Consider the following 24,524-nt stretch of genomic DNA (forward strand, 5'->3'; position numbering starts at 1 on the left):
GATGGCACTGAGAGTGTGTGAGAGAGAGAGAGAGAGAACGCTGGCACTGAGAGTGAGAGAGAGAGAGAGAGAGACCTGGCACTGAGAGTGAGAGAGAGAGAGAGAGCTGGCACTGACCAGTCAGTTAGAGAGAGAGGGAGAGAGAGCTGGCACTGAGAGAGAGAGAGAGAGAAAGAGCTGGCAGTGACCAGTCAGTTAGAGAGAGACTGAGAGCTGGCACTGAGAGAGAGAGAGAGAGATGGCACTGAGAGAGAGAGAGTGAGAGAGAGAGAGAGAGCTGGCACTGAGAGAGAGAGAGAGCTGGCACTGAGAGTGAGAGAGAGAGAGCGAGAGCTGGCACTGAGAGAGAGAGAGAGAGAGAGCTAGAGCTAGCACTGAGAGAGAGAGAGAGAGAAAGAGCTGGCAGTGACCAGTCAGTTAGAGAGAGTGAGAGAGAGAGAGAGAGCTGGCACTGAGAGAGAGAGAGAGAGTGAGAGAGAGATAGATAGAGCTAGCACTGAGAGAGAGTGAGCTGGCACTGACCAGTCAGTTAGAGAGAGAGAGAGCTGGCACTGAGAGAGAGAGCGAGAGCTGGCACTGAGAGAGAGAGAGAGCTGGCACAGAGAGAGAGAGAGAGAGAGAGAGCTGGCACTGAGAGAGAGAGAGAGCTGGCACAGAGAGAGAGAGAGAGAGAGCTGGCACTGAGAGAGAGAGAGAGCCGGCACAGAGAGAGAGAGAGAGATATGGCACTGAGAGTGTGTGAGAGAGAGAGAGAGAGAGTGCTGGCACTGAGAGCGTGAGAGAGAGAGAGCTGGCACTGACCAGCCAGTTAGAGAGAGAGGGAGAGAGAGCTGGCACTGAGAGAGAGAGAGCTGGTACTGAGAGAGAGAGAGAGCGAGAGAGCTGGCACTGTGAGAGAGAGATAGATAGATAGATAGAGAGAGAGAGAGAGAGAGCTGGCACTGACCAGCCAGAGAGAGAGACAGCTGGCACTGACCAGCCAGAGAGAGAGAGAGCTGGCACTGACCAGTCAGTTAGAGAGAGAGGGAGAGAGAGCTGGCACTGAGAGAGAGAGAGAGAGAGAGAGATGGCACTGAATAGTCAGTTCAAGAGAGAAAGAGAAAAAGAGAGAGAGAGATAGAGCTAGCACTGAGAGAGAGAGAGAGAAAGAGCTGGCAGTGACCAGTCAGTTAGAGAGAGAGTGAGAGCTGGCACTGAGAGAGAGAGAGAGAGCTGGCACTGAGAGAGAGAGAGAGAGCTGGCACTGAGAGAGAGAGAGAGTGAGAGAGCTGGCACAGAGAGGGAGAGAGAGAGAGAGCTGGCACAGAGAGGGAGAGAGAGAGAGAGAGAGAGAGAGCTGGCACTGAGAGAGAGAGTGTGAGAGAGAGACAGAGAGAGGAGAGAGAGGGGGGAGCTGCCACTCACCAGTCAGTTAGAGAGAGAGAGAGAGATAGAGAGAGCTGGCATTGAGAGAGAGAAGAGAGTGAGAGAGAGAGAGAGAGGGAGCTGGCACTGAGAGAGAGAGGGAGAGCTGGCACTGAGAGAGAGAGAGAGAGCTGGCACTGAGAGTGAGAGAGAGAGAGAGCTGGCACTGACCAGTCAGTTAGAGAGAGAGGGAGAGAGAGCTGGCACTGAGAGAGAGAGCTGGCAGTGTGAGAGAGAGAGAGAGAGAGAGAGAGAGAGAGAGCTGGCACTGAGAGAGAGAGCTGGTACTGAGAGAGAGAGAGCTGGTACTGAGAGAGAGAGAGAGAGAGAGCTGGCACTGAGAGAGAGAGAGCTGGCACTGACCAGTCAGTTAGAGAGAGAGGGAGAGAGAGCTGGCACTGAGAGAGAATGAGAGAGAGAGGGAGAGTGCTGGCACTGAGAGAGAGAGAGAGAGAGAGAGAGAGAGAGGGCACTGAGAGAGAGAGAGCTGGTACTGAGAGAGAGAGTGAGAGAGAGAGAGAGAGAGCTGGCACTGAGAGAGAGAGAGCTGGCACTGTGAGAGAGAGAGAGAGAGAGAGAGAGAGAGAGAGAGCTGGCACTGACCAGTCAGTTAGAGAGAGAGGGAGAGAGAGCTGGCACTGAGAGAGAGAGAGCTGGCACTGTGAGAGAGAGAGAGAGAGAGAGAGAGCTGGCACTGACCAGTCAGTTAGAGAGAGAGGGAGAGAGAGCTGGCACTGAGAGAGAGAGAGAGAGCTGGCACTGAGAGAGAGACTGAGAGAGAGAGAGAGAGAGCTGGCACTGAGAGAGAGAGAGAGCTGGCACTGACCAGTCAGTTAGAGAGAGAGGGAGAGAGAGCTGGCACTGAGAGAGAGAGAGAGAGCTGGCACTGAGAGAGAGAGTGAGAGAGAGAGAGAGAGAGAGAGAGAGAGCTGGCACTGAGAGAGAGAGTTAGAGAGAGAGAGAGAGAGCTGGCACTGAGAGAGAGAGAGAGAGAGAGCTGGCACTGACCAGTCAGTTAGAGAGAGAGGGAGAGAGAGCTGGCACTGAGAGAGAGAGAGAGAGCTGGCACTGAGAGAGAGAGTGAGAGAGAGAGAGAGAGAGCTGGCACTGACCAGTCAGTTAGAGAGAGAGGGAGAGAGAGAGAGCTAGAGCTGGCACAGAGAGAGAGAGAGAGAGAGAGAGAGAGAGAAAGAGCTGGCAGTGACCAGTCAGTTAGAGAGAGAGTGAGAGCTGGCACTGAGAGAGAGAGAGTGAGAGAGAGAGAGAGAGAGCTGGCACTGAGAGAGAGAGACAGCTGGCACAGAGAGAGAGAGAGAGAGAGAGATGGCACTGAGAGTGTGTGAGAGAGAGAGAGAGAGAATGCTGGCACTGAGAGTGAGAGAGAGAGAGAGAGAGAGCTGGCACTGTGAGTGAGAGAGAGAGAGAGAGAGCTGGCACTGACCAGTCAGTTAGAGAGAGAGGGAGAGAGAGAGAGCTAGAGCTGGCACAGAGAGAGAGAGAGAGAGAGAGAGAGAGAGAAAGAGCTGGCAGTGACCAGTCAGTTAGAGAGAGAGTGAGAGCTGGCACTGAGAGAGAGAGAGTGAGAGAGAGAGAGAGAGAGCTGGCACTGAGAGAGAGAGACAGCTGGCACAGAGAGAGAGAGAGAGAGAGAGATGGCACTGAGAGTGTGTGAGAGAGAGAGAGAGAGAATGCTGGCACTGAGAGTGAGAGAGAGAGAGAGAGAGAGCTGGCACTGAGAGTGAGAGAGAGAGAGAGAGCTGGCACTGACCAGTCAGTTAGAGAGAGAGGGAGAGAGAGCTGGCACTGAGAGAGAGAGAGAGAGAAAGAGCTGGCAGCGACCAGTCAGTTAGAGAGAGAGTGAGAGCTGGCACTGAGAGAGAGAGAGAGAGAGCTGGCACTGACCAGTCAGTTAGAGAGAGAGAGAGCTGGCACTGAGAGAGAGAGCGAGAGCTGGCACTGAGAGAGAGAGAGTGAGAGAGAGAGAGAGAGAGCTGGCACTGAGAGAGAGGGACAGCTGGCACAGAGAGAGAGAGAGAGAGAGAGATGGCACTGAGAGTGTGTGAGAGAGAGAGAGAGAGAACGCTGGCACTGAGAGTGAGAGAGAGAGAGAGAGAGACCTGGCACTGAGAGTGAGAGAGAGAGAGAGAGCTGGCACTGACCAGTCAGTTAGAGAGAGAGGGAGAGAGAGCTGGCACTGAGAGAGAGAGAGAGAGAAAGAGCTGGCAGTGACCAGTCAGTTAGAGAGAGAGTGAGAGCTGGCACTGAGAGAGAGAGAGAGAGATGGCACTGAGAGAGAGAGAGTGAGAGAGAGAGAGAGAGCTGGCACTGAGAGAGAGAGAGAGAGCTGGCACTGAGAGTGAGAGAGAGAGAGCGAGAGCTGGCACTGAGAGAGAGAGAGAGAGCTAGAGCTAGCACTGAGAGAGAGAGAGAGAGAAAGAGCTGGCAGTGACCAGTCAGTTAGAGAGAGTGAGAGAGAGAGAGAGAGCTGGCACTGAGAGAGAGAGAGAGTGAGAGAGAGATAGATAGAGCTAGCACTGAGAGAGAGTGAGCTGGCACTGACCAGTCAGTTAGAGAGAGAGAGAGCTGGCACTGAGAGAGAGAGCGAGAGCTGGCACTGAGAGAGAGAGAGAGCTGGCACAGAGAGAGAGAGAGAGCTGGCACTGAGAGAGAGAGAGAGCTGGCACAGAGAGAGAGAGAGAGAGAGCTGGCACTGAGAGAGAGAGAGAGCCGGCACAGAGAGAGAGAGAGAGATATGGCACTGAGAGTGTGTGAGAGAGAGAGAGAGAGAGTGCTGGCACTGAGAGCGTGAGAGAGAGAGAGCTGGCACTGACCAGCCAGTTAGAGAGAGAGGGAGAGAGAGCTGGCACTGAGAGAGAGAGAGCTGGTACTGAGAGAGAGAGAGAGCGAGAGAGCTGGCACTGTGAGAGAGAGATAGATAGATAGATAGAGAGAGAGAGAGAGAGAGCTGGCACTGACCAGCCAGAGAGAGAGACAGCTGGCACTGACCAGCCAGAGAGAGAGAGAGCTGGCACTGACCAGTCAGTTAGAGAGAGAGGGAGAGAGAGCTGGCACTGAGAGAGAGAGAGAGAGAGAGAGATGGCACTGAATAGTCAGTTCAAGAGAGAAAGAGAAAAAGAGAGAGAGAGATAGAGCTAGCACTGAGAGAGAGAGAGAGAGAAAGAGCTGGCAGTGACCAGTCAGTTAGAGAGAGAGTGAGAGCTGGCACTGAGAGAGAGAGAGAGAGCTGGCACTGAGAGAGAGAGAGAGTGAGAGAGCTGGCACAGAGAGGGAGAGAGAGAGAGAGCTGGCACAGAGAGGGAGAGAGAGAGAGAGAGAGAGAGAGCTGGCACTGAGAGAGAGAGAGAGAGCTGGCACTGAGAGAGAGAGAGAGAGCTGGCACTGAGAGAGAGAGAGAGTGAGAGAGCTGGCACAGAGAGGGAGAGAGAGAGAGAGCTGGCACAGAGAGGGAGAGAGAGAGAGAGAGAGAGAGAGCTGGCACTGAGAGAGAGAGAGTGTGAGAGAGAGACAGAGAGAGGAGAGAGAGGGTGGAGCTGCCACTCACCAGTCAGTTAGAGAGAGAGAGAGAGATAGAGAGAGCTGGCATTGAGAGAGAGAAGAGAGTGAGAGAGAGAGAGAGAGGGAGCTGGCACTGAGAGAGAGAGGGAGAGCTGGCACTGAGAGAGAGAGAGAGAGCTGGCACTGAGAGTGAGAGAGAGAGAGAGCTGGCACTGACCAGTCAGTTAGAGAGAGAGGGAGAGAGAGCTGGCACTGAGAGAGAGAGAGCTGGCAGTGTGAGAGAGAGAGAGAGAGAGAGAGAGAGAGAGAGCTGGCACTGAGAGAGAGAGCTGGTACTGAGAGAGAGAGAGCTGGCACTGAGAGAGAGAGCTGGTACTGAGAGAGAGAGAGCTGGCACTGAGAGAGAGAGAGAGAGAGCTGGCACTGACCAGTCAGTTAGAGAGAGAGGGAGAGAGAGCTGGCACTGAGAGAGAATGAGAGAGAGAGGGAGAGTGCTGGCACTGAGAGAGCGAGAGAGAGAGAGAGAGAGAGGGCACTGAGAGAGAGAGAGCTGGTACTGAGAGAGAGAGTGAGAGAGAGAGAGAGAGAGCTGGCACTGAGAGAGAGAGAGCTGGCACTGTGAGAGAGAGAGAGAGAGAGAGAGAGAGAGAGAGAGAGGGCACTGAGAGAGAGAGAGCTGGTACTGAGAGAGAGAGTGAGAGAGAGAGAGAGAGAGCTGGCACTGAGAGAGAGAGCTGGCACTGTGAGAGAGAGAGAGAGAGAGAGAGAGCTGGCACTGACCAGTCAGTTAGAGAGAGAGGGAGAGAGAGCTGGCACTGAGAGAGAGAGAGCTGGCACTGTGAGAGAGAGAGAGAGAGAGAGAGAGAGAGAGAGAGCTGGCACTGACCAGTCAGTTAGAGAGAGAGGGAGAGAGAGCTGGCACTGAGAGAGAGAGAGAGAGCTGGCACTGAGAGAGAGACTGAGAGAGAGAGAGAGAGAGCTGGCACTGAGAGAGAGAGAGAGAGAGAGCTGGCACTGACCAGTCAGTTAGAGAGAGAGGGAGAGAGAGCTGGCACTGAGAGAGAGAGAGAGAGCTGGCACTGAGAGAGAGAGTGAGAGAGAGAGAGAGAGAGAGAGAGAGAGCTGGCACTGAGAGAGAGAGTTAGAGAGAGAGAGAGAGAGCTGGCACTGAGAGAGAGAGAGAGAGAGAGCTGGCACTGACCAGTCAGTTAGAGAGAGAGGGAGAGAGAGCTGGCACTGAGAGAGAGAGAGAGAGCTGGCACTGAGAGAGAGAGTGAGAGAGAGAGAGAGAGAGAGAGAGAGAGCTGGCACTGACCAGTCAGTTAGAGAGAGAGGGAGAGAGAGAGAGCTAGAGCTAGCACTGAGAGAGAGAGAGAGAGAGAAAGAGCTGGCAGTGACCAGTCAGTTAGAGAGAGAGTGAGAGCTGGCACTGAGAGAGAGAGAGCTGGCACTGAGAGAGAGAGAGAGAGAGAGAGCTGGCACTGAAAGAGAGAGAGAGCTGGCACAGAGAGAGAGAGAGAGAGAGAGAGAGAGAGAGAGAGAGCTGGCACTGACCAGTCAGTTCAAGAGAGAGAGAGAAAGAGAGAGATAGATAGAGCTAGCACTGAGAGAGAGAGAGAGAGAGAGAGAGCTGGCACTGACCAGTCAGTTAGAGAGAGAGGGTGAGAGAGCTGGCACTGAGAGTGAGAGAGAGAGAGAGAGAGATGGCACTGAATAGTCAGTTCAAGAGAGAAAGAGAAGGAGAGAGAGAGAGCTGGCACTGAGTGGGAGAGAGAGAGAGAGAGAGAGAGAGAGAGCTGGCACTGACCAGTCAGTTAGAGAGAGAGGGAGAGAGAGCTGGCACTGAGAGAGAGAGAGAGAGCTGGCACTGAGAGAGAGAGAGCTGGCACTGAGAGAGAGAGAGAGAGAGAGAGCTGGCACTGACCAGTCAGTTAGAGAGAGAGGGTGAGAGAGCTGGCACTGAGAGAGAGAGAGAGAGAGAGAGATGGCACTGAATAGTCTGTTCAAGAGAGAAAGAGAAAGAGAGAGAGAGAGCTAGAGCTAGCACTGAGAGAGAGAGAGAGAGAAAGAGCTGGCAGTGACCAGTCAGTTAGAGAGAGAGTGAGAGAGAGCTGGCACTGAGAGAGAGAGAGCTGGCACTGAGAGAGAGAGAGAGAGAGAGAGAGAGAGAGAGCTGGCACTGAGAGAGAGAGAGAGAGAGAGAGCTGGCACTGAGAGAGAGAGAGAGAGAGAGAGAGCTGGCACTGACCAGTCAGTTAGAGAGAGAGGGAGAGAGAGAGAGCTAGAGCTAGCACTGAGAGAGAGAGAGAGAGAGAAAGAGCTGGCAGTGACCAGTCAGTTAGAGAGAGAGTGAGAGCTGGCACTGAAAGAGAGAGAGCTGGCACTGAGAGAGAGAGAGAGAGAGAGAGAGAGAGAGCTGGCACTGAGAGAGAGAGAGAGAGAGAGAGCTGGCACTGAGAGAGAGAGAGAGAGAGAGAGAGAGAGAGAGCTGGCACTGAGAGGGAGAGAGAGAGAAAGAGCTGGCACTGAGAGAGAGAGAGAGAGAAAGAGCTGGCAGTGACCAGTCAGTTAGAGAGAGAGTGAGAGCTGGCACTGAGAGAGAGAGAGCTGGCACTGAGAGAGAGAGCTGGCACTGAGAGAGAGAGAGAGAGAGAGAGAGAGAGCTGGCACTGACCAGTCAGTTAGAGAGAGAGGGTGAGAGAGCTGGCACTGAGAGAGAGAGAGATGGCACTGAATAGTCTGTTCAAGAGAGAAAGAGAAAGAGAGAGAGAGAGCTAGAGCTAGCACTGAGAGAGAGAGAGAGAGAAAGAGCTGGCAGTGACCAGTCAGTTAGAGAGAGAGTGAGAGCTGGCACTGAGAGAGAGAGAGCTGGCACTGAGAGAGAGAGAGCTGGCACTGAGAGAGAGAGAGAGTGAGAGAGAGAGAGAGAGCTAGCACTGAGAGAGAGAGAGAAAGAGCTGGCAGTGACCAGTCAGTTAGAGAGAGAGTGAGAGAGAGAGAGAGAGAGCTGGCACTGAGAGAAAGAGAGAGTGAGAGAGAGATAGATAGAGCTAGCACTGAGAGAGAGAGAGAGAGAGAAAGAGCTGGCAGTGACCAGTCAGTTAGAGAGAGAGTGAGAGAGAGAGAGAGAGAGCTGGCACTGAGAGAGAGAGAGAGTGAGAGAGAGATAGATAGAGCTAGCACTGAGAGAGAGAGAGCTGGCACTGACCAGTCAGTTAGAGAGAGAGAGAGCTGGCACTGAGAGAGAGAGCGAGAGCTGGCACTGAGAGAGAGAGAGAGCTGGCACAGAGAGAGAGAGAGAGAGAGCTGGCACTGAGAGAGAGAGAGAGAGTGAGAGAGCGATAGATAGAGCTAGCACTGAGAGAGAGTGAGCTGGCACTGACCAGTCAGTTAGAGAGAGAGAGAGCTGGCACTGAGAGAGAGAGCGAGAGCTGGCACTGAGAGAGAGAGAGAGCTGGCACAGAGAGAGAGAGAGAGAGAGAGAGCTGGCACTGAGAGAGAGAGAGAGCTGGCACAGAGAGAGAGAGAGAGAGAGAGCTGGCACTGAGAGAGAGAGAAAGCCGGCACAGAGAGAGAGAGAGAGATATGGCACTGAGAGTGTGTGAGAGAGAGAGAGAGAGAGTGCTGGCACTGAGAGCGTGAGAGAGAGAGAGCTGGCACAGACCAGCCAGTTAGAGAGAGAGGGAGAGAGAGCTGGCACTGAGAGAGAGAGAGCTGGTACTGAGAGAGAGAGAGAGCGAGAGAGCTGGCACTGTGAGAGAGAGATAGATAGATAGATAGAGAGAGAGAGAGAGCTGGCACTGACCAGCCAGAGAGAGAGACAGCTGGCACTGACCAGCCAGAGAGAGAGAGAGCTGGCACTGACCAGTCAGTTAGAGAGAGAGGGAGAGAGAGCTGGCACTGAGAGAGAGAGCTGGCACTGAGAGAGAGAGAGATGGCACTGAATAGTCAGTTCAAGAGAGAAAGAGAAAAAGAGAGAGAGAGATAGAGCTAGCACTGAGAGAGAGAGAAAGAGCTTGCAGTGACCAGTCAGTTAGAGAGAGAGAGAGAGATGGTACTGAGAGAGAGAGAGAGCTGGCACTGAGAGAGAGAGAGAGAGCTGGCACTGAGAGAGAGAGAGAGTGAGAGAGCTGGCACAGAGAGGGAGAGAGAGAGAGAGCTGGCACAGAGAGGGAGAGAGAGAGAGAGAGAGAGAGAGCTGGCACTGAGAGAGAGACAGTGTGAGAGAGAGACAGAGAGAGGAGAGAGAGGGGGGAGCTGCCACTCACCAGTCAGTTAGAGAGAGAGAGAGAGATAGAGAGAGCTGGCATTGAGAGAGAGAAGAGAGTGAGCGAGAGAGAGAGAGAGAGCTGGCACTGAGAGAGAGAGGGAGAGCTGGCACTGAGAGAGAGAGAGAGAGAGCTGGCACTGAGAGTGAGAGAGAGAGATAGCTGGCACTGAGAGAGAGAGCTGGCAGTGTGAGAGAGAGAGAGAGAGAGAGAGAGCTGGTACTGAGAGAGAGAGAGCTGGTACTGAGAGAGAGAGTGAGAGAGAGAGAGCTGGCACTGGGAGAGAGAGAGAGAGAGAGAGAGAGAGAGCTGGCACTGACCAGTCAGTTAGAGAGAGAGGGAGAGAGAGCTGGCACTGAGAGAGAGAGAGAGAGCTGGCACCGAGAGAGAGAGTGAGAGAGAGAGAGAGAGAGCTGGCACTGAGAGAGAGAGAGAGAGAGAGCTGGCACTGACCAGTCAGTTAGAGAGAGAGGGAGAGAGAGCTGGCACTGAGAGAGAGAGAGAGAGCTGGCACTGAGAGAGAGAGTGAGAGAGAGAGAGAGAGAGAGAGAGAGAGAGCTGGCACTGAGAGAGAGAGAGCTGGCACTGAGAGAGAGAGAGAGAGCTGGCACTGAAAGAGAGAGAGAGCTGGCACACAGAGAGAGAGAGAGAGAGAGAGAGAGATAGATAGAGCTAGCACTGAGAGAGAGAGAGAGAGAGAGAGCTGGCACTGACCAGTCAGTTAGAGAGAGAGGGTGAGAGAGCTGGCACTGAGAGAGAGAGAGAGAGAGAGAGAGATGGCACTGAATAGTCTGTTCAAGAGAGAAAGCGAAAGAGAGAGAGAGAGCTAGAGCTAGCACTGAGAGAGAGAGAGAGAGAAAGAGAGAGCTGGCACTGAGAGAGAGAGAGAGAGCTGGCACCGAGAGAGAGAGAGAGAGATGGCACTGAATAGTCTGTTCAAGAGAGAAAGAGAAAAAGAGAGAGAGAGAAAGAGCTAGCACTGAGAGAGAGAGAGAGAGAGAAAGAGAGAGATAGATAGAGCTAGCACTGAGAGAGAGAGAGAGAGAGAGAGCTGGCACTGACCAGTCAGTTCAAGAGAGAGAGAGAGAGAGAAAGAGAGAGATAGATAGAGCTAGCACTGAGAGAGAGAGAGAGAGAGAGAGCTGGCACTGACCAGTCAGTTAGAGAGAGAGGGTGAGAGAGCTGGCACTGAGAGAGAGAGAGAGATGGCACTGAATAGTCTGTTCAAGAGAGAAAGAGAAAGAGAGAGAGAGAGCTAGAGCTAGCACTGAGAGAGAGAGAGAGCTAGAGCTGGCAGTGACCAGTCAGTTAGAGAGAGAGTGAGAGAGAGAGAGAGAGAGCTGGCACTGAGAGAGAGAGAGAGTGAGAGAGAGATAGATAGAGCTCGCACTGAGAGAGAGAGAGCTGGCACTGACCAGTCAGTTAGAGAGAGAGAGAGCTGGCACTGAGAGAGAGAGCGAGAGCTGGCACTGAGAGAGAGAGAGAGCTGGCACAGAGAGGGAGAGAGAGAGCTAGAGCTAGCACTGAGAGAGAGAGAGAGAGAAAGAGCTGGCAGTGACCAGTCAGTTAGAGAGAGTGAGAGAGAGAGAGAGAGAGCTGGCACTGAGAGAGAGAGAGAGTGAGAGAGAGATAGATAGAGCTAGCACTGAGAGAGAGAGAGCTGGCACTGACCAGTCAGTTAGAGAGAGAGAGAGCTGGCACTGAGAGAGAGAGCGAGAGCTGGCACTGAGAGAGAGAGAGAGCTGGCACAGAGAGAGAGAGAGAGAGAGAGAGCTGGCACTGAGAGAGAGAGAGAGAGAGAGCTGGCACTGAGAGAGAGAGAGAGCTGGCACAGAGAGAGAGAGAGAGAGAGAGAGCTGGCACTGAGAGAGAGAGAGAGCCGGCAGAGAGAGAGAGAGAGAGATATGGCACTGAGAGTGTGTGAGAGAGAGAGAGAGAGAGTGCTGGCACTGAGAGCGTGAGAGAGAGAGAGCTGGCACTGACCAGCCAGTTAGAGAGAGAGGGAGAGAGAGCTGGCACTGAGAGAGAGAGAGCTGGTACTGAGAGAGAGAGAGAGCGAGAGAGCTGGCACTGTGAGAGAGAGATAGATAGATAGAGAGAGAGAGAGAGAGAGCTGGCACTGACCAGCCAGAGAGAGAGACAGCTGGCACTGACCAGCCAGAGAGAGAGAGAGCTGGCACTGACCAGCCAGAGAGAGAGACAGCTGGCACTGACCAGCCAGAGAGAGAGAGAGCTGGCACTGACCAGCCAGAGAGAGAGAGAGGGAGAGAGAGCTGGCACTGAGAGAGAGAGAGAGAGAGAGCTGGCACTGACCAGCCAGAGAGAGAGAGAGCTGGCACTGACCAGCCAGAGAGAGAGAGAGCTGGCACTGACCAGCCAGAGAGAGAGAGCTGGCACTTACCAGCCAGAGAAAGAGAGAGAGAGAGAGCTGGCACTGACCAGCCAGAGAGAGAGAGAGCTGGCACTGACCAGCCAGAGAGAGAGAGCTGGCACTTACCAGCCAGAGAAAGAGAGAGAGAGAGAGCTGGCACTGACCAGCCAGAGAGAGAGAGAGCTGGCACTGACCAGCCAGAGAGAGAGAGCTGGCACTTACCAGCCAGAGAAAGAGAGAGAGAGAGAGCTGGCACTGACTGGCTAAAAGATAGCTGACTGCCACCTGCTGAGTAACGTCATAACTGCAGGCAGTACCATTCACTGGAATTTATTTTCATCTGATGTTAATTGGTAAAAATGGTGGTGTGGGTGGGATGATGACACAGTGGTTAGCACTGCTGCCTTTTTGCACTGTGGACCCAGGTTCTAGCCTGGCCTCAGGTCACTGTCCGTGTGAAGTTTGCACATTCTCCCCGTGTCTACGTGAGTCTCATCCCCACAACCCAAAGATGTGCAGAGTAGGTGGATTGGCCACACTAAATTGCCCCTTAATTGGGAAAAAAAAATTAAATGGTGGTGTGCCTTGTTTGTTAATAAATTTAGGGTCAACATTTGCACCTGCTTGTAAAAATAATTAAATGTGAAAGTTTAGTACTGACATCCCCTTTCCACTGTTGAACATATAGAAATCTCTGCTTGTTGCACTGTATGAACATGCGATTCCTGCCCCCGCTTGGGGAGGGGGATAGGTGGACAAAAGGGAAAGAAGCATTTCACTGTACAGAGGGTCTGGCTTTAGACTGACTCAGCTTTGGTAAATTGAGTGGTTAGAGGGCAGCACGGTGGCGCAGTGGATAGCACTGCTCTTTACGGCGCCGAGGTCCCAGGTTCGATCCCGGCCCTGGGTCAATGTCCATGTGGAGTTTGCATATTCGCCCCTTGTCTGTGTGGGTCTCAGTCCCACAACCCAAAAAATGTGCAGGGTAGATGGATTGGCCATGCTCAATTGCCCCTTAATTGGGTACTCTAAATTTTAAACAAAACAAAACAATTGAGTGGTTAGAAATATTACTTGGGTTTGGGTCAGCATCAAAACTACCCCATATTACATATAGATTAAATCACCCTCATCACTGCCCCATCAAACACCCCCAGGGCAGGTCCAGCACATGTTCAGACACAGAGTAAACCTCCCTCTGCACTGTCCCCATCAAACACTCCCAGGGCAGGTCCAGCACATGGTTAGACACAGAGTAAATCTCACTCTGCACTGTCCCCATCAAACATTCCCAGAGCAGGTACAGCACGGGGTTAAATACAGAACAAATCTCCCTCTACACTGCCCCCATCAGACCCTCCCAGGGCAGGTACATTATGTGATTAGATACAGAGTAATGCTCCCTCTACACTGTCCTCCATCAAACACTCCCAGGACAGGTACAGTAGGTGGTTAGATACGGAGTAAAGCTCCCTCTACACTGTCCTCCATCAAACACTCCCAGGACAGGTACAGTAGGTGGTTAGATACAGAGTAAAGCTCCCTCGACACTGTCCTCCATCAAACACTCCCAGGACAGGTACAGTAGGTGGTTAGATACAGAGTAAAGCTCCCTCTACACTGTCCCCATCCAACACTCCCAGGACAGGTACAGTATGTGGTTAGATACAGAGTAAAGTTCACTCTGTCCCCATCAAACACTCCCAGGATAGGTACAGTATGTGGTTAGATACAGAGTAAAGCTCCCTCTACACTGTCCCCATCCAACACTCCCAGGACAGATACAGTATGTGGTTAGATACAGAGTAAAGTTCACTCTGTCCCCATCAAACACTCCCAGGACAGGTACAGTATGTGGTTAGATACAGAGTAAAGCTCCCTCTACACTGTCCCCATCATACACTCCCAGGACAGGTACAGTATGTGGTTAGATACAGAGTAAAGTTCACTCTGTCCCCATCAAACACTCCCAGGACAGGTACAGTATGTGGTTAGATACAGAGTAAAGCTCCCTCTACACTGTCCCCATCCAACACTCCCAGGACAGGTACAGTATGTGGTTAGATACAGAGTAAATCACCCTCATCACTGCCCCATCAAACACTTCCAGGGCAGGTACAGTATGTGGTTAGATACAGAGTAAAGCTGCCTGTACACTGTCCCCATCCAACACTCCCAGGACAGGTACAGTATGTGGTTAGATACAGAGTAAAGCTCCCTCTACACTGTCCCCATCCAACACTCCCAGGACAGGTACAGTATGTGGTTAGATACAGAGTAAATCACCCTCATCACTGCCCCATCAAACACTTCCAGGGCAGGTACAGTATGTGGTTAGATACAGAGTAAAGCTGCCTGTACACTGTCCTAACCGAACCGTGCAGGCATGTACAACTGTGTTTACCTTTCAATCTGATGGAGTCTGCTGCATTATTTACCTTCTGCCTGTTTAAATACGCTATACTGCGTAGGTCCTCCTACATATTGCTCACTTCTGACCATTGCTCAGTAAATGTGACTAGTAACTGTACGAAAGGGGCCTGCAGTTCCTGGCTTCAACGGCCAGTCGGGTGTTTCAGGGTGTCCTCTTAATGGAGTCAAATCAGTCAGGGCTCCAGCCATTATCACTGCCCAGTGAGCTTTGCTGGCAATGTTGGTGTATGGGCATTCGCTAACAATGTAATAGCTCTCTGACACTGTCATGGCCAAGTAGCATGTATCGCTTGTTGTGGAGTCTGACGTGAAGGATGGTCTCCTGGGGTGAGGATTCCAGAATTTTCTCACAGTCCCCATGAGAAGAGATAGGAGAGTGTGGAAAGGAAAGAATAATTTCACCTGGTCTGATTGAGGCATCCCACATTTCACTAATCTCCTAGACATTTCCATGACCAATCCATGTGTGCATTAAAACAAGTTGTGTTTCGTTCAACATATTTTTGAACACTTTTGTTTATGACACATGGAACGTTTATTGTGGGATAATTGTTATTTGACTGACAGTAAAGAATCATCCAATCAGGTAACAGAGTCTACTCATTTTCCAATTGGTGGTGGGGGGGCTCCAGAAGGATTGACATATCAGGCAGCCAATGGCAGGCACGTGTGGGCAGGTCAATTGGAGGCAGAGGTTCGTGCGACATCAAAGTAGAGTTGGCTCATGTACTGTACATGACCTGAGAAGGTTCCAGTGACGTTAGCCTTTGTTCCAGTGTTGAGTCCATGATGTACTTGCTAACCCCAGCTTTTAATACCTTGTAGCAGCCAAGCACAGAGTCTGATGAAGAAATCCAGCTGCAGATTGCATTGAGTTTGAGCAAAGAGGAGAATGAGAAGGTAGTTTCTGCTAACCGAGCAAACTCACTAATTCTCTCACTGTGTCGCCTCGTTGTGTGTCCTGTGCTTTCAGCCTGTCTGCTGCAGCTACTCATTCACTAACAGTGGTGCACCTCTCTGCTCACTTTCTTGGGGATAAAGGGGATTGAAGTGTCTTCATGTTGCATCCTTGGCTGACTCATAGCTTAACCATTGTTGATATGTTTGGCTACCTGAACCGCCAGGCCAGGTTGGCATCTAAAGCACTTTCTCTCTGACGTGATTCGATTAGGAATGAAAATTAACTTGGATCTTTATTAAGCTAAACCTGGACACAGTGACAGACATATTTTCATACAGGTAGCTGACTGACGCCTGACACTTTATTAGGATGTTTTGGGCGCAGCTTTCATGAACCTTGATCCGAGTGATTAATCTAGCGTCAGTCTTCACTGGAACCGAGTTACGTGTCAATAATTAATAAAGAGGAGTGTCTGGAATCTATCAGGCTGATTTTTAAACATGTCTCTTCACAGCACACCAGAAGGCCAGAAAATGGGCAGTAGGGATATCAGTAACACCCCCCTCCCCCAAACCCACCAAACCTGCTGTGCTCCCACATGATCCCACTCTTTCAGGAAGGATATCCCCAAGAAGCAACTGGGCCCTGTTTAAATACGCAATTTGCCTGAGTGAGGTGCAGGGGGGAATCGGTGTCATCTCCCCTGCCCAACCAAACCTAGAGTCAAATCATTAAGCTGGATCCTCAGCCAAACCTCTATGGGACTCCATTGGTTTTTCACCTGTCCTTGTTGGTCAGAATCGACCAGGAATCTCTGGAACTTCACAAGGAAACCTAGGGAAGTAGGGAGCAAAGAGTGAGTGGTTAGCTGATGATGTATCTGGGGCGTTCATGGCCTGCTGGTTTGTGATGCAGAGCGAGGCCAACAGCGGGGGTTCAATTCCCGTATCGACTGAGGTACCTTGCCCCTCGTCTGAGGTGTGGTGATCCCCCAGTAAAATCACCCCCAGTCAGCTCTCCCCCTCAGAAGGGAGCCTATGGTCACCTGGAACTTTGCCGACCTTACTTTACTTAGAGAGACAGATGGGGATTAGTTGGCTGGTGAGGAATTCAATGGGGAGAGGCTGAAAGGAATGATGGGGCTGATAGTAAGAATGATGGGATTAGAAAGGGATGGAGATGGGGAAGCAATAGGAGAGAAATTGCAGAGTGACAATGGATTGGGATGAAAGACTGGGGCTGTTTAGCACAGGGCTAAATCGCTGGCTTTGAAAGCAGACCAAGGCAGGCCAGCAGCACGGTTTGATTCCCGTAACAGCCTCCCCGAACAGGCGCCGGAATGTGGCGACTAGGGGCTTTTCACAGTAACTTCATTTGAAGCCTACTTGTGACAAAAAGCGATTTTCATTTCAAGATTGACTCATTGAAACTGAATGATTGTCTATAGTATGTAACATCAATGATAAAAAGGCAAAAACTAAAGGTGCTGAAAATCTTAAATGAAAACAGAAAATGCTGGAAAGAAAGCAGGTCTGACAGCATCTGTGGAGAGAGAAAATAGAGTTAATGTTTCAGATTGCTGATCTTGCAACAACTGAACTAACAGAAACATACATAGAAAACAGAAACAGAAGGAGGCCATTCAGCCCTTCAAGCCTGCTCCATCATTCATTATGATCACAGCGGATCATAAGTTCAATACCCTGATCCCGCCTTGCCCCCCCCCATATCCCTTGATTCCTTTAGTCCCAAGAGCTATATCTAATTCCTTCTTGAAATTGGCTTCACCTAGTTTCTGTGGTAGTGAATTCCACAGATTCACCACTCTCTGGGTGAAGAAATTTCTCCTCACCTCAGTCCTAAAAGGTTTACCCCATATCCTCAATCTATGACCCCTAGTTCTGGGCTCCCCCACCATTGCAAACATTCTTTCTGAATCTACCATGTCTAATTCTGTTGGAAGTTGGTAAGTTTCTATGATATCCCCTCTCACTCTTCTAAACTCCAATGAATATAATCCGAACCAACTTAGTCTCTCCTCATGTGATAGTCCCGCCATCTCAGATATCAGCCTGGTAAACCTTTGCTGCGCTCCCTCCATAGCAAGAACATCTTTTCTCAGGTAAGGACACCAAAACTGCACCTCCAAAACAATACCTCCAGGTGTGGCCTCATCAATGTCCTATACAATTGTAGTAAAGCATCCCTATTCCTATACTCAAATCCTCTCACTATGAAGGCCAACATACCATTTGCTTTCTTTACTGCCTGCTGTACCTGCGCACTTACTTTCAGCGACTGATGCACGAGGACACCCAAGGTTTCGCTGAGTATCCACAGGTGGTCGTGGAGCTGAAATTTTAACTCTGTTTCTCCAGGTGCTGTCTGACCCACTGAATATTTCCAGCATTTTCTGTTTTACTTTCAGAAAATGCTGGAAATGTTCAGTCAGTCTCCATACTGTTAAAAACCTTAAGCATTAGTCTGAGCTTGACTCCTTCCAGCCTCTGACTGAGCTGCTGTGTGATTCTGGTGCATTCTATTTCTCAATGATAGCAGATTAGCGATAAGGTCATCCATCATCTACTCGCTGTAAACAGTGAGGAGGATGCTAACAGACTCAAGAAGCTGTTGCTGACCTGGTGAAATGGGCAGACAGGTTACAGATGAAATTTTATTGAAGAAACATGGTACAATTTGAGAGGGTGAATGAAGAGTGACAATATTTATTAAACAGACCAATTTTAAAGGGGATTCTGGAAACGGGGTGGGTGGGGGTGCGTATGTACATAAATCTTTAAAGGTGGCAGCACAAGTTGAGAAGATTTTCAAAGCAACCACCTCCACTCACGCAGTAGGTCTGCTGAAGTCAATGACCATTTGCAAGGCTCACATGGCCCCTGTGATGGGGGTCCACTTCGATGGGACCAGAAGATCCCACTGATAGGAAGGACCAGAAAATCCCGCCTCTGCACTGCAAAGTAAGGGAATTACAAGTGACCCTTTATAAATCACCGGTTATCCAATTTCTGAGCCCCACACTGTCTCCTTCTCCTCTCCTCTGGTATTCTCCCATACCCATCAGTAATATTCTTAATTGCCTTATCAACAAAACGTAAATCAACAGAACATCATTGTAAAGTAGCCATAGTCCCAGATGGCCATAGGACGTTTTCCCCTTTGAGTGGAGAGCTGATTTGTGGTGATGTAAACTGAGGATCAGCACACCTCAGGCGAGGGGCAAGGTTGAGGAGGCAGGGCCTTCATGAATAACCTCAGCCGGTACGGGAATTGAATCCGCGCTGTTGGCCTTGCTCTACATCACAAACTAGCTGTCCAGCCCACTGAGCTAAACCGGTCCCCAATGTAATGAGGGTATTGCAGTAGTTGTGGGGGATTTTAATCTTCATGTGAATTGGCAAACCAAATTTGCAAACCGAATCTTGGGGTGCGGTCCTGGAATGTATTCAGGAGAGTTTTGGGAACAATTAGGCCACGGAATCAACGAGGGAGCAGGTTATTTTGGTTCTAGCATTTTGTAAGGAGACTGCATTAATTACAAATCTTACAGCACAAGATCCTCGAGGGAAAAATGATGTTAGAATTCCACATTGACTTTGAGAATACTGTGGTTAGCCAACAAACTGAAATTCGTGTTTTAAATTTAAGCAAAGCCAGTTATGTAGGTTTGAGGGTCAATTGGTGAAGACTGAGAAATTAGATTAATTTATGATGATAGATAAGAAATAGCAAACATTTTTTTTATCCCCGACAACTACACATCCTCTCGAGGAATAAAAGTCCATAGTTCAAGGGGCCCAGCTATCGTTAACTTGAGAATTTCAGCATATTAGATTAAAAGAAGAATCTTACAAATTGCTAAAAACATTCAGGAGCCTGAGGATTGGCAGGGTTTTGGAAATCAGAAAAGAATAATTAAGCAATAGATGAAGAGGAAGAATATCAAATGTGAGATTAAACTAGCGAGATATATAAAAACAGGCTTCAAGAGCTTCTACAAGTTTGTAAAAAAAAGATTAGCAAGCAAATATTTTGTACATGTATTCATAATAAAGGGCTCAAATTTCCTGAAATTAATGAGGAACTAGAGGTCAACTGAGAGGAAAGAACTTAAAGTAGTTAAAATGCGTAAAGAACTAGTTCTGGAGGAACTAATGGGACGCCGATGCCAGGGAACACGAGACATAGTAGGCTGGATTCTCCGATTCTGGGGCTATGTCCCTTTTTCGCCAGGAAAGAATGGCGCACAACGGCCACCAATTCCCCGTTTAGCAGGGGGCTAGCATACTGGCAGCGTAGAGCACCCGGTTCTAGCTGCCAATACGCCCCAGGGAATTGCCGCGCGTGCACACGGCGGTGGCCTGTAGCGACCGCGCCGTGCTACATGACGGAAGCAGATCACGGACCCGGCCCGCAAAATAGTACCCCCCCCCCCCCCTTTGACTGGCTTGCGTGCCCCCGGACTCCTCCTCTTCCCCCCCCCCCCCCCCTCCGGCTCCCACACACACAGTACCCCCAGCCCTTAATAATGCACCCCCCCCCCCCCCCCATCTGCCCGCGGATCGGCCCTCCCCGACTGTGGACAAACACACAGCGGGTACAATTTAATGTGGAGAAGTGATCAATCCAGAGATGCAGTATGATCTAAATTAGACTAGTTTGACTGGGAGGAACATCCATAGAGGGACCTGCTGGTGAAGATTCACCAATCCTCGAAAGAGCTGGGATCTTTTGATAAAAACATGAGAAATAGGAACAGAAGTGGGCCGTAAGGCCCCTCGAGTCTGATCATCTGCATTGGGATACTCATCACCTGAAAACTGATCATTCCTGGCCTGGGATTTAGCCTAACTCAGCTGACCCAATTTTTCTGCACTATTTCTAAATCTCTTGATTGTCTTGGTGCCCAAAAATCTTGAACATACTCACTGACCAAGTGACCACAGTGTTGAGGGTGGAGAAGTTAAAAAAACTCAAAACCCTCTGAGTGAATACATTTCTCCTCACCTCAGTCCTAAATGGCCAACCCCTTATTCTGAGATGGCAACCCCTTGGTCTGAATTCCCCGGCTTCTCAGCATCCATTCTGCCAACCCCCCTAAGAATGTTACAGATTTCAATATAATCATATGCATCCTTCTGGACTCGAGAGAACATAGGTCCATTCTACTCAATCTCTTCTCGTGCAACATCCCTCTCATCCTAGGAATCATGCAGATGAACCATTTGTCCTTATGTGACAAGACAGTATTCTGCACATTACTTCTCAGGTGTCCAAGGAGGACTGAAAAACTGAGGTCAGAACTTCTGCTATCTCCACCCAAACTGCCCTCAGCTGCCGAGGATTCAACCCATCCGGCAAGTTCTTAATTTGAGTGATGCCAACCTAATTGCCAAATTCTTCCACTTTATTTTTATTCTAACCAATATCTCTGCTTCCCCCTGGGTAACCAAGGAGTCTGTTTGTTTTCCAATTGGCCGGGCGAACCACTTTACCTGGAAGTGGACCAATGAAGCAAGTTGGGGGGAGGGTGGGGTGGGGGGCGGTTGGTCATGTGATCAAACCTTCAGGAATACATCCACCAAAGTTGGCAACCTGAGAAGAGAATGAGAAACATTTCTGGGTTGGATATTTTGGTGCCAGGGACTCGCTGGCGGTGGAGTCGGTGCCAGGTAATTTGGTGGTGGGTGGCTCAGTGCATCTCTTCACTTGCCTCTCATGGCTGAGCCAGTTCAGACCAGAACAGCGCAAGACATCCTGTCGATGTTCTGGGGTAACTGACTGAACTTCACCATTCAGAATTTTCACCTCTATAAGGAACAATGCCACAGGGCATGTCGCTAAAGGGTAGAACTGGCATCTCAGCCTCTTGGGGTGGGTGTGGCAGAGTCTTTGTAGGAACACTGGACATGTGATGCTTCTTGTAGCCTATCCTGTGACATTAATAAAGCTGCTTGATCCATGTTTATGGTAGAATCTGTTGAGAAACTTGGAATATTTCTCGAGATTCCTCTTTTGACATTTCCAACGTAACCCAGGAAAGCTCGTTTCTTGTATTTTGTAGGAACTAAGAGTGAGGTCGTCCCTTGACGAGGATGATGAGGAAGCGGATGAAAATCTTCAGAGAGCCCTGGAACAAAGTCGCAAAGAGAATGAAATAGCCGAGGGGAGGAATGAGGTATAACTCCCTGTGCCAAACCTGGGCCTAACTTGTGAAACAGTGTCACTGTCAGCCGTGGCTCAGTTGGCAGAACACTCATTTCAAAGTCAGAAGGCTCCAATCCCACTGCTGAAGAATCGGCTGTGTGATCCAGACTGTGCTGTGCAGTACTGAGGGAGTGCTGCACTGCCGGGGGGTCAGTGCTGAGGGAGGGCTGCACTGCCGGGGGGTCAGTGCTGAGGGAGTGCTGCACTGCCGGGGGGTCAGTGCTGAGGGAGTGCTGCGCTGCCGGGGGGTCAGTGCTGAGGAAGTGCTGCACTGCCGGGGGGTCAGTGCTGAGGGAGTGCTGCACTGCCGGGGGGGTCAGTGCTGAGGGAGTGCTGCACTGCCGGGGGGGGTCAGAGCTGAGGGAGTGCTGCACTGCCGGGGGGTCAGTGCTGAGGGAGTGCTGCACTGCCGGGGGTTCAGTGCTGAGGGAGTGCTGCACTGCCGGGGGGTCAGTGCTGAGGGAGGGCTGGTCCTCCCGCGCATCTAGCGCACTTGTCCTCTACCCCAAAGAATTTGCTCATCCGAGCCACCATCATGTGAGCCCGATGAACGACCTATAACTGAATCAGGCCGAGCCTGGCACACGTTGCGGTTGAGTTTACCCTACTCAGGGCTTCCGCCCATACCCCATCCTCCAGCTCCCCACCGAGTTCCTCCTCCCATTTGAGTTTCAGCTCCTCCGTCTGGGACTCTTCCGCCTTCATGAGCACCTTGTAAATATCCAAGACTCTACCCTCTCCTCCTTCTCCTCCAGAGACAATTCTGTCCTGAATCCCTATTGGGGGGAGGCGTGGGAAGGATGGGACCTGTCTGCGTACAAAGTCCCGCAAAGGGCTGTACTTTCAGGGGTCAGTACGGAGGAAGAGCTGCCCTTTGTGGGGTCAGTACTGAGGGAGGGCTGCACTTCGGAGGGTCAGTACTGAGGGAGGGCTGCGCTGCCGGGGGGTCAGTACTGAGGGAGGGCTGCACTGCTGGGGGGTCAGTACTGAGGGAGGGCTGCGCTGCTGGAGGGTCAGTACTGAGGGAGGGCTGCACTTCGGAGGGTCAGTACTGAGGGAGGGCTGCACTGCTGGGGGATCAGTACTGAGGGAGGGCTGCGCTGCTGGAGGGTCAGTACTGAGGGAGGGCTGCGCTGCCGGGGGGGGTCAGTACTGAGGGAGGGCTGCACTGCCGGAGGGTCAGTACTGAGGGAGGGCTGCACTTCTGGGGGTCAGTACTGAGGGAGGGCTGCACTTCTGGGGGTCAGTACTGAGGGAGGGCTGCACTGCCGGGGGGTCAGTACTGAGGGAGGGCTGCACTTCTGGGGGTCAGTACTGAGGGAGGGCTGCGCTGCCGGGGGGTCAGTACTGAGGGAGAGCTGCACTTCGGAGGGTCAGTACTGAGGGAGGGCTGCGCTGCCGGAGGGTCAGTACTGAGGGAGGGCTGCACTTCTGGGGGTCAGTACCGAGGGAGGGCTGCACGTCTGGGAGTCAGTACTGAGGGAGGGCTGCACTTCTGGGGGTCAGTACTGAGGGAGAGCTGCGCTGCCGGAGGCCAGTACTGAGGGTGGGCTGCACTTCAGAGGGTCAGTACTGAGATAGGGCTGCGCTGCCGGAGGCCTGTACTGAGGGAGGGCAGCACTTAGGGGGGCCAGTACTGAGGGAGTGCTGCACTGCCGGGGGGTCAGTGCTGAGAGAGAGCTGCACTTTCAGGGGTCAGTACAGAGGAAGAGTTGCACTTCGGAGGGTCAGTACTGTGGGAGGGCTGCGTTGACGGAGGGTCAGTACTGAGGGAGGGCTGCACTGCTGGAGGGTCAGTACTGAGGGAGGGCTGCACTGCTGGAAGGTCAGTACTGAGGGAGGGCTGCACTGCTGGAAGGTCAGTACTGAGGGAGGGCTGCACTGCTGGAGGGTCAGTACTGAGGGTGGGCTGCGTGGCTGGAGCGTCAGTACTGAGAGAGGGCTGCATGGCTGGGGGTTCAGTACTGAGGGTGGGTTGCATGGCTGGAGGGTCAGTACTGAGGGAGGCCTGCATTGCTGGAGGGTCAGTACTGAGGGAGGGCTGCACTGCTGGAAGGTCAGTACTGGGGGTGGCCTGCAATGCTGGAGGGTCAGTACTGAGGGAGGGTTGCATTGCTGGAGGGTCAGTACTGAGGGAGGGCTGCATTGCCAGAGGGTCAGTACTGAGGGAGGGTTGCATTGCTGGAGGGTCAGTACTGAGGGAGAATTGTACTGCTGGAGGGTCAGCACTGAGGGAGGCTGCACTGATGGAAGGTCAGTACTGAGGGAGGGTGCACTGCTGGAGGGTCAGTACTGAGGGAGAGTTGCTCTGCTGGAGGGTCAGTACTGAGGGAGGCTGCAGTGCCGGAGGGTCAGTACTGAGGGAGGGTTGCATTGCCAGACGGTCGGTACTGAGGGAGGGCTGCGTTGACGGAGGGTCAGTACTGAGGGAGGGCTGCACTGCTGGAGGGTCAATCCTGAGGGAGGGCTGCACTGCTGGAGGGTCAGTACTGAGGGAGGGTTGCGTTGCCGGAGGGTCAGTACCAAGAGAGGGCGGCAGTGCCAGAGGATCAGTGCTGAGGGAGGGCTGCGTTGCCGGAGCGTCAGTCCTGAGGGAGAGTTGCTCTGCTGGAGGGCCAATACCGAGAGAGGGCGGCGGTGCCAGAGGGTCAGTGCTGAGGGAAGGTTGCACTGCCGGAGGGTCAGTGCTGAGGGAGGGCTGCACTGCCAGAGGGTCAGTGCTGAGGGAGGGTTGCACTGCCGGAGGGTCAGTGCTGAGGGAGGGCTGCACTGCCAGAGGGACAGTGCTGAGGGAGGGTTGCACTGCCGGAGGGTCAGTGCTTAGGGAGGGCTGCACTGCCAGAGGGTCAGTGCTGAGGGAGGGCTGCACTGCCGGAGGGTCAGTGCTGAGGGAAGGTTGCATTGCCAGAGGGTCAGTGCTGAGGGAGGGTTGTACTGCCGGAGGGTCAGTGCTGAGGGAGGGCTGCACTGCCGGAGGGTCAGTGCTGAGGGAAGGTTGCATTGCCAGAGGGTCAGTACTGAGGGAGGGTTGTACTGCTGGAGGGTCAGTGCTGAGGGAGAGTTGCACTGCCGGAGGGTCAGTGCTGAGGGAAGGTTGCCTTGCCAGAGGGTCAGTGCTGAGGGAGGGCTGCACTGCCGGAGGGTCAGTGCTGAGGGAGGGCTGCACTGCCGGAGGGTCAGTGCTGAGGGAAGGTTGCATTGCCAGAGGGTCGGTACTGAGGGAGGGTTGTACTGCTGGAGGGTCAGTGCTGAGGGAGGGCTGCACTGCCGGAGGGTCAGTGCTGAGGGAAGGTTGCATTGCCAGAGGGTCAGTACTGAGGGAGGGTTGTACTGCTGGAGGGTCAGTGCTGAGGGAGAGTTGCACTGCCGGAGGGTCAGTGCTGAGGGAAGGTTGCCTTGCCAG

General features: G+C 52.1%; 1 protein-coding gene across 1 annotated transcript in view; it reads left to right on the forward strand.

Moving 5' to 3' along the window:
* LOC140395448 (epsin-2-like) overlaps positions 1 to 24,524 on the forward strand; it is a 204,543-nt gene that overhangs the window by 165,139 nt on the left and 14,880 nt on the right. Inside the window, 2 exon segments of the mRNA XM_072483217.1 lie at positions 14,818 to 14,892; positions 20,979 to 21,092. Of these exon segments, the coding sequence (XP_072339318.1) occupies positions 14,818 to 14,892; positions 20,979 to 21,092 (189 nt within the window).

The sequence above is a fragment of the Scyliorhinus torazame genome, chromosome 18 (genome assembly GCF_047496885.1).
Source record: "Scyliorhinus torazame isolate Kashiwa2021f chromosome 18, sScyTor2.1, whole genome shotgun sequence".
Lineage (NCBI taxonomy): Eukaryota > Metazoa > Chordata > Chondrichthyes > Carcharhiniformes > Scyliorhinidae > Scyliorhinus > Scyliorhinus torazame.